At 42.1% G+C, this 16112-nt stretch overlaps 1 protein-coding gene across 4 annotated transcripts in view; it reads right to left on the reverse strand.

Moving 5' to 3' along the window:
• The window catches only part of MTHFD1L (methylenetetrahydrofolate dehydrogenase (NADP+ dependent) 1 like), a 267649-nt gene that overhangs the window by 105876 nt on the left and 145661 nt on the right, over positions 1–16112 (reverse strand). For all 4 annotated transcript variants that reach the window (XM_073672671.1, XM_073672673.1, XM_073672670.1 and 1 more), the window contains 3 exons: positions 14418–14595; positions 1276–1383; positions 344–496 (listed from right to left, as the gene is read on the reverse strand). In XM_073672671.1, the coding sequence (XP_073528772.1) occupies positions 344–496; positions 1276–1383; positions 14418–14595 (439 nt within the window). The remainder of the gene's footprint in view (positions 1–343; positions 497–1275; positions 1384–14417; positions 14596–16112) is intronic.

Consider the following 16112-nt stretch of genomic DNA (forward strand, 5'->3'; position numbering starts at 1 on the left):
ACTGATTCACAGCTCTGTCCCTATACAATGTACACAGAAACCTGTAATGTGGATGGGATTATATACAGCTCAACAACCGAGCTCTGCTAGATCTGCAGCAGAGAAAACTGTGACTCTATAATAACTGCTGCACCCAGTAAACTAAGTGACATCGCTAAAATCCGGGTCCCTGCCCCATACATCATGCTGCTGTAAGATTACATTACAAAAACCTGCTGACAGATTATTTTCATACAACTTTGATGAAGCCAAAAAAATTGATGTCTGCAGATCCTTATACTCATCATAATGCAGTACACAGTTTTACAAACATGGGAAGAAGTTCATAGTACACAATACTTACGGTTCCCACTAATGGATATATGAATCCAGCACCGATACTAGCACGGACATCACTGATGGGTAGAATGAAGCCGGTGGGTACTCCTTTCTCATCAGGCTGGTGTGATAAAGACAGGTGTGTCTTGGCCATACAAATTGGAAGTTTATCAAAACCCTGAGTAAACAGTGAAGATGTCATTAATATTTAAACGTTTATAAAAATGTGCCCAAAAGAACAAGAAATAACCACAACCCTGCATTTTTCTTCCAAGCATGAAACCCCTTTTAAAGGACCAAAAAATTAGTGTCATGGAAAGAAAATGACACAGTCACGATTCCACCACTCAGTGTGTCTTGGAAGTAGTGACTGACAGCTCAGTCATCCAGTCTAGTGCAGGGGCATGCTGAGCGGTCAGTATTTTGATTGTCAGCTCAGCCGTCCGATCTGAGACTGGGAGGTGCTGAGCTTTCTTCAGGTGTTCCCTGTTCTTCGTGATTTCCCAGCTAGTTATCTAAGCTATCAATCCCAGATAGCCGCCAGCAGTAGCTTTCAGCTCAGTGATGGGTTCTCTGTGCTTTCTGCTCTGAATTCAGACATTCTGATCTGCTGCCGGACACTGGATATACTCATTGAATACACGTTTGTATTACCCCTTTTGCCTTGACGCACTCTGACCTTGGAATTCTGACTTTGGACTGTGACCTGACTACACCTTTGTCTCTTCCCTCTGTTTATACGTATCCTCCTGGCTCTTCACCTCGGACTCCTTGACTGCCCTGACTCATGGCTTGTCCTTGAGGAGTTACTCAGTGTCACGGACACATTCACTTTAGCCGTTATTTACAGTAATTCATTGTTTTTTCACTTCTGCATCTCACTGTTCTAATAAGTGTCCTGTACAGTAACAACTGACTTCTATTCTCCAGTGATGATCAATGGATAATTTTTCTTACCTGTTGTGTGTAGATCTCAATCTTTGACTGCGCTTTTGGAGACAGTTCTATATCGGCAGCACCATACACCTTCTGGGCTATGGTTCTGATCTTTTCTACAATGGGGAGCTGAAAAACAGAAGCATACAAAAAGTAATCAATTTTGGTCAGGTGTCATAGCTAATCCACACTAGTAACAAGGCTAGCATTACCAAACATTTATTTGTAATAAAACCTTGCAAAGGTTGACAGGTTTAATAAAATCTGAGGAATCAGGAAATACAGGGCTTGCTATGAGTGTCCAGGAATGTTGCTAAAAAACTGAAGTTGATAAACCAGAGACAAGAAAGCAAAAGACAAAATAAAAATTTCAATTCTTATTTATCTCCAAGCAATATAAAAATACAGATTTCGGAAAATCCATTTAGTTACTGTGTATCAATAAGACAAAATCACTGAGATCTGGTTAATTCATCTCGCCATTTTATAAATCAACATTGAAGATCATGCCAAAAACTTGACGTCAGCCAAGTGTAAATGGGGGCAAACACTGAGTATACCCATTACAGCCTGCATTTCTAAATACATGGCTGTTTAACAGCTATAAATAAGGGTTGCTAACCCGAAACGTGTAAGCTTACGGATCCTTAATCTTTTTTATTCTTATTGCTTTAATTGTACAGTAAAAGTTGTGCTTTAACATATTCTCATTGGTGCTGGAGACCAGTCCTCATGGACCCTTCTTCCATTTCTGACCTGAATACCAGCCTAGTGTGTACACTCCCGGCACCACATCCTGACCATACAAGGTCTACCTCCCATATACTAAACACACACACACACACACACTACCGTTCAAAAGTTTGGGGTCATTTAGAAATGTAATTATTTTTGAAAGAAAAGCACTTTTTTTCAATGAAGCTAACATTAAATGAATCGGAAATGCACTCTATATATTGTTAATGTGATAAATGACTATTCTAGCTGCAAACATCTTGTTTTTATCGTAATATCTACATAGGTGTATAGAGGCCCATTTCCAACAACCACCACTCCAGTGTTTTAATGGTACATTGTGTTTGCTAACGGTGTAAGAAGGCTAATGGATGTTTAGAAAACCCTAGAAAACCCTTGAACAAGTGTTAGCCCAGCTGAAAAAGGTTTGGCTGATTTGAGAAGCTATAAAATTGACCTTCCTTTGAGCTAGTTGAGAATCTGGAGCATCACATTTGTTTGTTCTATGCAACGCTCAAAATGGCCAGAAAAAGAGAACTTTCATGTGAAACTCGACAGTCTATTCTTGTTCTTAGAAATGAAGGCTATTCCATGCGAGAAATTGCCAAGAAACTGAAGATTTCCTACAACGGTGCGTACTATTCCCTTCAGAGGAGAGCACAAACAGGCTCTAACCAGAGTAGAAAGAGAAGTGGGAGGCCCCGCTACACAACTGAGCAACAAGGCAAGTACATTTGAGTCTCTAGTTTGAGAAATCTACGCCTCACAGCTCCTCAATTGGCAGCTTCATTAAAAAGTACACGCAAAACGCCTGTGTCAACGTCTACAGTGAAGAGACGACTCCAGGATGCTGGCCTTCAGGGCAAAGTGGCAAAGAAAAAGCCATATCTGAGACTGGCTAATAAAAGGAAAAGATTAATATGGGCAAAAGAACACAGACATTGGACGGAGGAAGATTGGAAAAAAAGTTTTATGGACAGATGAATCAAAGTTTGAGGTGTTTGGATCACAGAGAAGATTTGTAAGACGCAGAACAACTGAAAAGATGCTGGAAGAGTGCTTGACGCGATCTGCCAAGCATGGTGGAGGTAATGTGATGGTCTGGGGTTGCTTTGGTGCTGGTAAAGTGGGAGATTTGTACAAGGTAAATGGGATTTTGAATAAGGAAGGCTGTCACTCCATTTTGCAACGCCATGCCATACCCTATGGACAGCGCTTGATTGGAGCCAATTTCATCCTACAACAGGACAATGACCCAAAGCACACCTCCAAATTATGCATGAACTATTTAGGAAGAAGCAGGCAGCTGGTATTCTATCTGTAATGGAGTGGCCAGTGCAGTCACCAGATCTCAACCCCATTGAGCTGTTGTGGGAGCAGCTTGACCGTATGGTACGCAAAAAGGGCCCATCAAGCCAATCCAACTTGTGGGAGGGGCTTCAGGAAGCATGGGGTGAAATTTCTCAAGATTACCTCAGCAAATTAACAGCTAGAAGCCAAAGGTCTGCAATGCTGTAATTGCTGCAAAGGGAGCATTCTTTGAAGAAAGCAAAGTTTGAAGAAGAAAATTATTCTTTCAAATAAAAATCATTATTTCTAACCTTGTCAATGTCTGGACTATATTTTCTATTCATTTTGCAACTAATTTGATAAATAAAAGTATGAGTTTTCATGGAAAACACAAAATTGTCTGGGTGACCCCAAACTTTTGAATGGTAGTGTATATATACACACACACACACACACACACACACACACATATATGTATACACATATATACATACTTACATACATACACTTTCAAGCTCCATAGCTCACCATCCACTACTGATTTAAACATTATCTCATACATAAATTTGACTTTCAACTATTTAGCATATGATTAGTTATGCAGATTCTTGTCACCTCACTTCATGGTTACTGCTTTTGCTCCTGGTGGTGGAAACATTTTTTTTCTTGTATACTACAAATTACAACCTGTTCTCACATTCTCAGTGTGTTCTTAGGTTGATTCCCAAGCGAAAGATCACTGGTTTGAAGAGAGGCGCAGCCATGAAGAAGATTTCCCAAGAAAAGAGAAACAGCATCATACAGCTCATCGATAGCGGTCTCTCGGCCAAGAAAATTGCCAAACTGCATCATGTGAGTGGCATGACAGTTTATGGAATACAAAATGAAGTCCGTCCATCCATCCATTCATTCAAAAGTCAAGAGGTGGACGTCCAGGTCAAATATCGGAGTCAACAAGTCAACTCATCACAAGGTCTATCAGTTCTGGCATGACAAATACAGCAGTGGAGGTGGCTCGTATGCTTTGTGATAGTGAGATCACAAACGTCCATGCAAGCACAGTGTGATGTACTTTACACAAGTCTGGAATGGTGGCCCAAAAAAAAAAGTGAAGAACCCTCGACTAAAATATCATCAAAAAAAGCTTCAGCTCGAGTTTGCAAAAAAGTACGAAAAGTTAACAGTAGAAGATTGAAAACGAGTGATTTGATGAGACAAAAAGTCAAGCTCTGATGGGTTCAAATGGGTGTGGAAGAAACAATGGAAAAATGGGTTAAGGGATCAAGAAATTGAAGGAACTGTCAAGTTCGGTGGAGGAAGCCTGATATGGGGTTGTTTCACTGCCAAAAACATTGGATACTTGACCAGGATCGATGGTGGTCTTAATGCTGAGCTACAGTTGTGCTCAAAAGTTTACATACCCCGGCAGAATTTTTCCTTTCTTGGCCTTGTTTCAGAGAATATGAATGATAACCAAAAATCTTTCTCCACTCATGGTTATTGGTTGGATGAAGCCATTTATTGTCAAACTACTAAGTTCTCTCTTTTTAAATTTTAATGATAATCAAAAACATCCAAATGACCCTGATCAAAAGTTCACATACCCCAGTTCTTAATACCGTGTATTGCCCCCTCTAACATCAATGACAGCTTGAAGTCTTTTGTGGTAGTTGTGGATGAGGTTCTTTATTTTCTCAGATGGTAGAGCTGCCCATTCTTCTTGGCAAAAAGCCTCCAGTTCCTGTAAATTCCTGGGCTGTGTAGCATGAACTGTGCACTTGAGATCTCCCCAGAGTGTCTCAATAATATTGAGGTCAGGAGACTGAGATAGCCACTCCAGAACTTTCACTTTGTTCTGCTGTAGCCAATGACAGGTCGACTTGGCCTTGTGTTTTGGATCGTTGTCACGTTGGAACGTCCAAGTACGTCCCATGCGCAGCTTCTGGGCTGATGAGTACAAATTTGCCTCCAGTATTTGCTGATAACTGTATATGGGAGTATCCTACAAGACGAGTTACTTTGTACACTCGAGTACTATGGTTATGAAAAGGACGACAATGTTCCCAGCAGGACAACGACTGAAGCACACGTTGATATTGTCGAAGACATGGTTCAAAGACAATGCTAGATTGGCCCCTACAGTCCTCAGACCTCAACCCAATCGAACACTTGTGGGTAGAGTTGAAGAAAAAGCTGTATACATACCCAAGTGAGTTGACCAGTATGCACTAACTTTGGGAACGTGTAGAAGAGACCCGAAATCAGATTTCGGCCGAGACATGCCCGGAAGAATTCAGATAGCTTTGAAAGCCAAAAGGTGGATTTACAAAATAAAAATTTAAATTGAAATTTTCAGGAGCAAAAACAGTAATAATGAAGTGATATAAGAAGAATCTGCATAACTAATCATATGCAAAATAGTTGCAAGTAAAATTTACAAATGAGATAGCCAAGATGGTCTATAAAATGATGGTAGTTTCACGTTCAAAGCAGTAGTGGATGGTGAGATATGTAGCCTGAAAGTCAAAGGTTCAAAACTTTTGCTCTTCAGTGTATATATAAACCTACAAGCAATTTAATAGTAATGCATTGTGGCCTTGTCCCTTATTGGGGCTGCATCTGCTGGCAAACTGCGTAACTTTGGATGATATCTATTATGAAAACATACCTTTCTTGTACAAGGTCACCAAAAGTATTAACTGTACCAAATGCAGAGAGAACATCTCACATGAATCCCCACATCTGCTGTGTGGGAAAGCAGCAGAGATTAGTAAGAGCTTCTTGTATTAGAAGCAGGGGAAGTTCATCCTGACACAATAGTTATGTGATAGAGTTTCTCAATTAAGCAATAGTAAAATGAAATATTTAACCTTCAAAATGCCTCGGATATCACCACAAGGAACATCTGTTCACCTTAGGTGGGCTTTCATTAATGGGCACAACCGTGCAGCCATATATGTGGGCTTGAAACTAAGAGAAAGCAACAATAGCTGGAGGGAGTATATACTTTAAAGTACATTTTTGTACAGCAGGAGTAACAATGGTGAACCAGCTGTGAGAAGAAATTTCACCCGGGTCACTGCGGACAGCTTTCACTATGAAACAAAGTTGTAACCAGGCTTTTAAAATAGATGGCCTATCCTTAGGATGGATGAATCCTATTCCATGATCCAATGCTCGGCAACCAGAGTTTTACTGTGGTTCATACTTGACAAGCTCTACTATTTGGAGCAATTATGCTAGGTATAGCAGTAATGTAGAACAAAAATATTCGCAGGACTGCGATCCAGGAGCCACGTCAGTAGTTAATGGCTGCAGCTACAGAGCCCTGCGAACATCCTTCCCGATGCAATTTCTGATTAGTAGATTCGGTGCTATGCATGCATGACTTAACGCTGGGTCTCCAAATCTTTTTAGTCAACTCTATGTAGCAGCTTTTTCATATTAAAGGGAACCCGACACATCTGAAAACGCCTTTAGCCTGCAGACATGGGGTTAATCTGAAGGTTAATTGCGTTCCAAAGCTGCTCATCCGCTGTCCTGAAAGCCCGGCTACCAATAGGAAATTAACTATTCCTCGCAGCAGGTGCGGCTTCAGACACTGCTCAGTACAGTACATAGTGAGCGGCATCTGTAGCCATGTCCCCGGCACTGACTGACTGCCGGCTCAGCAGTCAGTCAGTGCCGGACCCAGCATCAGTCGGCACATCAGTGCAGACAGACCCAGCTGTCAGTCAGTGCTGCTGCTCACAGTATAATGAGCGGTGACTGAAGCCATACCTCTGACTGAAAGCCATAGTCTGCCTGGAGCAGGGCTGGTTCCACGTTTTTGTGGGCCCTGGGCGAAAGAGTCTCAGTGGGCCCCTTTAACACATACCACAGAGAAATTATATATATATATATATATATATATATATATATATAGTGCAATGCCAAAGATTTCACTTCTTACATTACATGATCGATATCTACTGTAAATTTCACAATAGTTCAGAAACCGGCGAATCGCTCCATACAGGATACTGGCCCCCATATAACGCTCCATGCAGGCTGTGCCCCCACATAATGCTCCATGCAGGCTGTGCCCCCCACATAATGCCCCACGCACATAAGGCCCCATGCAGGATGTCACCCCCCTTATAATGCCCCATGCAGGATGTCACTCTCCCCCCTTTTAATGCCCCATGCAGGATGTCACTCTCCATTTAAAGGAAAATCCAATTTAAACATTAAAGAGGCTTCCAGAGCCCCTCCAAATGGCTGATCAGAGAAGGTGCGCAGTGTGAACCCCACACTGATCTAATGTGCATGTGGTTCTTATACTCTTTACTGAATAGAGAGGCTTTGAAAATATTTAGTCTTTTCCTGATTAGCTTATCATTAACATGTCTTGCCATCCTGTGATTTTAATAATAATTCTAAGACATTTCCTTGTGTTGTCAAAGCAATGTTGATGTGTATAGTAGTATATATTAATCAAGTGTCACAAATTCATGCGCCCAACTCCTTTAATATATCCCACCCCTTGTCATGTGCTATTGCAATTAGGTAATCAATATTCACTCCCACCCTTCACCAGAAAAAGCAGCACAGAGTATGGCAGGAACACGAGCAGTGCAGAGACGCTGCAGCGGTCTGGTCCAATAGGGGTGGGGGGTTTAATCGATTAAGATCACCACAGGTATGGTCAGTTAGTACAATAAAATATTGTGATGAAACCCTTTTTACTGTTGTTGCTGATCAGAGTATAGTGTGCAGAACAGACACACGCCTTGAGAATAAAGGGGTTATAGCGGTTAGCATCATGTACAGAAAAGGAAAAGAAGAACATTCTAAGGTCATTTATATCTGTTTGGTGGTAAAGGGTTTCTTCATTTTCAGATCTCGTTGTTTTACATGTAAAGATAAACCAGCTTATTGTCCAAGCAAATTCATTGGAACTGATTTGGGAAGAAAAGTATAAACAACAAGAGGAGGTCTGCAGAGTGTCCGCCGCTTATGTTTTCTAACAAGTTCCTGCGATTCCATAGTAATACCATAAAAAGGAGTTTACCATTCTTGACATAGTGTCAATTAAACTGTTGAAACCATTTAAGGTCAGGAAGAGACCAAGCTTCTTTTCACTATAGTCACAAGAGGAATAGCCTTCTGACCAGTCTGTTTTAAACAATCGCCAAGCGGCTAATGCCCCAGAGACTCCGTATCCGACTCTCTGCTTCTCAGTGACGGTAATAATATTTACATCACCTGAACATGAGTTTATACAGCTTACACCGGACCCTGCAGACACAACGTGGAACCCATCAGCGGCTATTGTAATAAATCTACAACTACAGAATCCTCTAAATTCTTCACAATCGAGAAATGCAACAGACTCTACCCGTAATGCTATAATACTGCGAGCAAACAAAATTAGGGTTCTTCTACACCTAAAACAGGGGAAAAAAAAATAGAAAAATTAACAGTCACTGAGATGTATGCAAAATGTAATCTTGAACATTTTAAATCATAACAAAACTGCATCTCCCTCAGTTTCCCATGGGTTAAGGGAGATGGAGGAAGATAATTACATGCAAGTTTAGTCTTGGTTTTATTTTTAATTTTGGATCCCAAAAGAATGGGTTGGCACACACTGGTAAGGGACGTCACCGGCTGAGCCTGATCACTATTCACTTACTGTGTGCGGAGAGCATCTCTAACTACCACTAACTTTACTGCCCCTGTAGGGAAGCAAAATTATTAATCTGTCACCCCATGTTAACTAAACTACTTGTACAAGTCTGTACGAGTCTCTAAACAAATCATTTCTGTAGTACAGATTTTTGTGGTTTAGTTGCCAGGAAAAAATGTATTTATTTCGTATGCATATGAGGGGGACTTTGGTACACCCTTGGCATGTCCAAGGGAGCAATATACAGATAAGTCTCCTCAATTTGCATAATAATCTGAACTGCGTTCAGGTAGCTCTGGATTCAGTGCTGTCAATCAGTGGCTCTGCATGGCACTGCGGCTGTACGCCATGTCATTGCCGGGTGCGGTCTGCGGCCACTGCTCGGTACTATACTGCAGGCAGGAGCCATCGTTGGAATGCATGGTATAAAGGCAGCTCTCATGGCAGTGTAAGGTGGTGGAAAGGAAACGTTCCAGCCTCGTATGTGTGTTTGCTTATGCTGTCCTTATTCTGAGAAGATTTATCCCCCCCTGTAAGTTTTTTACGTTTGTGTATGATCCATTTTAATACATTTACAATAAAAAAAATGTATGTGATCAAATACAGTTCCACAGGTTTATAATGGAAATGTATCCGTAAAAAAAAGAAAAATCGGATGCCACGCAGACGTTCTGCATGGGATTTTTTTTTTTAAAACGTGCACAGATTTGAATGAATGAGTCTCATCTGAGACTCAGAAGAAAGTAGCGCAATGCCACAAATTTTTTCTCACGGACAATAATCGTTCATCTGAACAGTCCCATTGAGTAACATGGGTCAGTGTGCTGTCTGTGTTCTATTTGACAAAAAAAATTGGATAGCACACTCCCAATTTATACACTTGTCGCATGAGACCTTAGAGGCATGCCTGGTGAATAAACACTTTGTTGTGAGGGGCTATGTGGAAAAGATTAAATTACTTACCAGTAATGGAATTTTCCAGAAGCCATGACGGCACCACCTGAGAGAGGGAATCAGTCCATCAAGGACAGGAAACCTACAGAATAAAAGGGCAGAACCTCTCCCCTGCATCTGTTAGGTTACAGAGAATTGAGAGGACCTCCATTAACAATTAAATAGCACAAATAATTTCACCCTGTGAATCGCACCTCCACTTCAAGAAGTGCACATTACCTGTGACTGAAGGGGAAATATTAGGGTACTGGCATGTATTCTGGAAAATCCTATTACCGGTAATTAAATTAGTATTTTCCTATTACCCATGTGTCACGATGCTGTTGTCTGACAACCCAGGACCAGGGGCTCCTACCCTGTCCCTAACACCAGGGGCGCCTTATCTATCCCTGTTCCCCAGGTTACTTCTGATGGTGAAGATGCTGAGGTCACGTACCGGGACAAATGAAAATACGAAACACACAAAATATGCATTCACAGACAACAGAGGGATACACCAAAGGAATTAATAAGGTAAACAAAAATAGAAGAGGATGGGAATAAGCACACAAACAAAACTCCAAGCAACCAGTCACAGAACAACTCTCCTTAAACGTCTCAACCGAACACCAGAGTCCTCCACTTCACCAGGCAGTATAAGATTTAACACTGGCAATCCAGATTGCCAGAAAAGAGACTATTTAGGAGAGGGGAGTGGATGATGCTGCACAGCTGAGAACTTCCAGAAGAAAGCTTCAGAGACACAAAACTGAGCAGTTTAACTCCTGCACTCCTGAAAGAAACTAGCACAATTTAATAAAAGGGAGAAGTGCTTCTACTCAATGTGAACTCCGACGTGGCGGTCTTCTGGTTCCTCTCTGTCGCAGTAAACCCGTGACACCATGACAGCACCACCTAAGAGATTTAAAGAGAATTAAATCCACCTTAGGAAGGGATCACTGCCTACAGAAACCAGCTACCAAGGGATAAATCAAACCTATAGTGCTTATAGAATGTAAAAGTAAGGGACCACGTTGTTGCCTTACATATTTGGTCAATAGACACATTCACACTCTCGGCCTAGGAGGTTGCCATAGCCCGAGTAGGGCGAGCCTTCAGATGCCCTGGAGTTGCCCCATCAGTTGAGGAATAGGCTAAACTAATGGCATCACTGAAACATCTAGCTAAAGTACTTCTTGAAACTCCAATCCCCTTCCTAGAACCCGGGAAGGAGTCGAATAACAACTGACTCCATCCATGGCCCTGTGGCTGCAACATATTTTATCAGACATTTTCTAAACATTCAAGGTGTGAAATTTTTCTTCCTTAGAATTCTTGAGGCTAGTGCAAAAGGAAGGTAGGAGGACACCCTTACTTAAATGGAACCTAATGGCAACTTTGGGAAGGTAAGATGGGTCTGCCTTTAACATGACCCTGTTGTCCAGGATTTGCATAAAGAGAATACTAACCGACAAGGCCAGAATGTCACCAACTCTTCTAGCATATGTTAGGGCCACCAGAAGGACTGTTTTCAATGTAAGGTTCTTGACTGATGCTCCTGTTTCGATCGGTCCGAATAAGGCAGTTGGTCAGCGCCTCCAATACCAGGTTCAAATCCCAAGGTGGAATTTTTGAGGTAACCACTGGTTTTGATCTGTCACATGCTTTTATGAATCTCATTATCCACCCATTACTCTCTAAGCCATAATTATATGGAGCCTTTAAAGGCAGTTATCTGCAAAAGTGCTGCATACAGTGCAATGGCCACAAAGTGCTGCATACAGTGCAATGGCCAAAAAGTGCTGCATACAGTGCAATGGAAAAAAAGTGCTGCATACAGTGTAATGGCCAAAAAGTGCAGCATACAGTATAATGGACACTACAGTCCTCTATACAGTAATTGGGCCCCGCATTGCCTTCCACACAGTATAATGGACACAAACAGTGCTCCATACAGTATACCGGGGCCCTGCATTACCTTCCATACAGCATAATGGGCCCCACATAGTGCTCCATACAGTAAAATGGCCCCATATAGCGCTCCATACAGTAAAATGGCCCCATATAGTGCTCCATACAGTAAAATCACCCCACATAGTCCTCCATACAGTATAATGGGCCCCACATTTAAATAAAAAAAAACACCTCACCTCTGCCTATTCCCATGCTGCTCCAGTCTCTTCATGGTGTCCAGATCCTCTGCACATCTCGGTACAGATGTCAGACGCAGAGGGGGAATGATGGGAGCATCCATCATTGTTTTCAACTTTATCGGCATCTAGGATGCCTAGATAGTTGAAGGTGTGATGCTGGATTAAAGTGCGATGCTGGGCGGGAGCGTTGCAGGCCAAACATACTCGGGAGACCCACCTGGCGTCACGGGACAAACATACTCACCCTGCAGGCCAGATTTGGCACGCAGGCCAGAGTTTGACATGTGATCTAAGTGATCTCTTCTGGAGGCTGTGCTGAGGCTCTACTGGCTGGACCTACAGCCACCTCTGGAACTGTCAGTACGAACCCTACCGCTGCTTTGACATTGCTGCTGCTTCGGTTTCGAGTGCTGTTGGACCTACAGCTGCGTTTGCTGCTCCAACAGCTCCTGCTTCTCCATACCAAAACTGGGGAAGAGTGCTAGTGTCATCGCTCTTACAGCAGTCTTAAACCGCATTAAAATGCGAGACCAGAGCGGACACCTCCCTCCCCCAATGGCCGCCTCCTCCAGCACCTCTCCCAAAAATTCTTCAACGCTTTCGGGTCAAATGTCACTAGCGCGCTTGTCATCAGGGCACGCCCTGCGCATGCGCAGATCCTAGGATGAAATGGGGGGCGGCAGACACAGATGCCGTCTCTGCCCCCACACTCCATCCAAGCCCCCAATGGACCTGCTGCTTCCAGGCCCCGCATATTAGCTCAGCAGACCGCACGACCCCGTGGGCTACCAAGCTGGAAACTTCGTTCTGCACCGGACACTATGTGCATAGGTTCTCGGTCAATAACCAGAAACCAACTGATAAGGGGGACAGGTTCCGCCCTTTTATTCTGTAGGTTTTCTGTCCTTGATGGGCGGATCCCCTCTCTCAGGGGGTGCCGTCATGGGTGATAGCAAAAGTGTTCTGCTTTTTCTATTAGCCCATGTTTAGTATTTGATCAGTATTTTACATTAGTATTTGTAAGCCAAAAACTTTACCTCTGATTGTTCCACTCCTGATTTTGACTTACACATACCCATGTAAAATACTAACCAAATATGGAACATGTGAATGTGGCCTTAGCATGAGACTACGTTCACATTTTTGTATTCAATAGAACTTATGACTGTTTTTTCCCCCTCTTAAACTGACCACATGTGAATGTGAAATAAAAAATTGCACCTTTAGCATTTCTGAAGAAACTCGCCCATATACACAAATATATATACAAACATACATACACTAGCTATTGAGCCCGTTCTACGCCTGGGTGGCGAGCATTTTTACTGGTATATGGTCTCCCATGCTGGTATTTGTGCTCCCAAATCCTGTTCCCCCATCCTGTTATGTGCTGCCCTCATCCTATCCTGGCATGCATGGAGCCCCTCATCCTTGTATGTGTGGCCCCATCAACCACCCCCAATCCTGGTATGTGTGGCCCCCTCAACACCCCAGATTCAAATTAATTTTCCGAAGTCTTGAGTCATGTCAGTGAGCAGAGAACCCTCCGGCCACAAGGTGGCGCTTGCCCCTGGTTCCTGCCTGTACCTTTACTGTTAAATTGCACCCTTAAATAACTAATTAAGGAGTTTTTTTTGTAATTTCGGAGACCTCTTTAAAATAAAGCGCACAAGTATGCGACAGTGCACATACTTTACATTCAAGGAGAGACCGATTAAAAACATCCAGTGTGGGTTGTGCCGTCCCATGGGAGTACAAATAAAAATGAACCATTAATAAATAGGGATAAAAACTCCTAACACTTTTGGCATTCACCCTTAGACACCTGCCATCTAGCCAACTTGGATCTCCTGCTTTGCACTGATGAGGGGGCAAAATGGAGTGTCTGATTTGGTTTCATATCCAAAGTCATGTTTTTCATGTCAGGGTCTAGATTGACTTTTAGGACAGCCATTCCAATAGATGACACAAGAGTTCAAGTCCTCTTTCCTAACTAAAGAGTCAATTTGATAAAAGTTGGAGGCGTGTCCTTTTACACTTTATCCACCCAGCTCTAATAAATCTTCATTCTGACATTTAACCAATAGGGTAAGCAAAATGTCAGTCTATCTGAGCGTTTGTTTGCAGGACAGTTCAGCCATACAAGAGGAAGCTGAAAGGACAAATGCAAAATACTTGATTTTAAATTCGGTGAAGACCTAAGTATTGGAGAAAAAAGATTTTATGACTGTTGCAATCTTCTACATACTACATCATAGGATGCTTTACACTGAAAAAAAAGTATTTTCATCTTAAACATTTTATCTTTTTCATTATAAACCAGAACCCATTGACGGGTCTGTTTCTTGGGATTCAGCGGCTGGATGTGTAATTTCTCTTACCTCCAAGTCATACAGATATCTGAAATCATTCTCTTGGTCTGCAGCTCCCTTCACGGCTTCAGCTAGTTCCAGAGCTCCTTTGCCACCAAATGACCAGTGGTTACATGCAACCGCGTCAAAAGCCCCAGAATCCTTGGCTATTTTGCAAACTATGTCAATTTCAGCTTGAGTATCAGTTCTGGATGTTAAGGAGAAAAATAAAGTTCGTTATAAGAAATGCAAAAACAGGAAGAGTTTTGAAAACAAAAGATCACACCTACATTAACTAACTTTGCAACATCTTTACTTTTTGTAAATTCATCTATTTATGCACCAAAGAATCCGACAGCTAAGAATGCCATCCAGTCTAGGTCTGGGTTTTGCCCCACAGTTTGTCAGTGGGACATAGTTCTTCCTTCAGCTATCCCTGGAACTCAAAATAAGTGAGCATGCCACTCCTGTTCATGGGGCAAAAAAGCATGACCGAATTTACACCTGTAGTAGTAAATACGATCTAAGGTCAGTGATCAAATGTTTCTTTGTCCATCAGGGATTTGTTAGATGATCCAGAGCCTTTATCTTAATGCACAGCTTGTATAGGGTTACCAGGTTTCTACCACAGGTTATAAAAAAAATAAAAAGCTGACGTATCCATATGGAATCAAGGTAAAGAATTTGAGACCTTGCAAAGCCATCTGTACCTTTCATTCTGTGAAAAGATAATGTAACAATATAGGGCCATTCACATAAGTACACGTTAATTAAATGCCGTATTCAGAATCTATAGAAGGGCACGCCTGGTGTCATTTCATCCCCATCACATTACTATAAGGCTCATTAGCAATAGATGTCACAAGTCCATTTAGCCCCGACTAGCCTGTGTCAGTAATATGAGTGATGCCAGCGTCTTGGTTCTTCAGGCAACATGTTCTTGGCAGCTATGAAAAAGTTACACCCATCAACAACAGAGAACTACAATGGAATTATGGAAAAGGGGTTAAACTATCTCAAAATGTAACATTTCAAGATTTTTTTTTTTTAAAAAGTGTTTCATACCCATCTGGTTATACAACCCCAAACCCAAAAAGGTTGGATGATGTAGAAAATGTAGAGAAAACAAAAATGCAATGAATTGGAGATTTCTTACAAACATTTTTTTATTCAAAACAGAATATAGGACAGATATCAGAAGTTAGACATTTTTCCATTTCATGTGAAAACAATTAACCAATTTAGAAATTGATGGCAGCAACACATCTCAAAAAAGTTGGGACAGGGCTAACTAAATGCTGGAAAATTAAGTGGTACTAATGATTAGTGTTGAGCCACCCCCGTAGTGTTCGAGTTCGGTTCGGTTCGTCGAACACCCGTGTGTTCGCCGAACTGTTCGTCGAACTGTTCGTCGAACACCTTCGAACACCGTTAAAACCAATGGCAGGCAAACAAAAACACATAGAAACACATAGAAAACACCTTCAAAGGTGTCCAAAAGCTGACAAACTGCTCAGAAGACACAACTAACACATGGAAAAGTGACAAGTACATATAGTCATGCGAAAAGAAAAGAGGTGGAGGAGTAAAAGGAGGGGGAGACACAGATATAGGCATGTCATGCCCTTCTAAAATCCAAAAAGTGAGAAGCCGAGACGGCCAGTCCGCTCCTGCCCGTGCCACCTCCGTGTCGCCGGGTTTGTGCCAGAGCCGCGGTGAACCCTG

Source organism: Phyllobates terribilis, unplaced genomic scaffold (genome assembly GCF_046119375.1).
Source record: "Phyllobates terribilis strain yellow unplaced genomic scaffold, ASM4611937v1 Scaffold_3__8_contigs__length_932513732, whole genome shotgun sequence".
Classification (NCBI taxonomy): Eukaryota; Metazoa; Chordata; class Amphibia; order Anura; family Dendrobatidae; genus Phyllobates; species Phyllobates terribilis.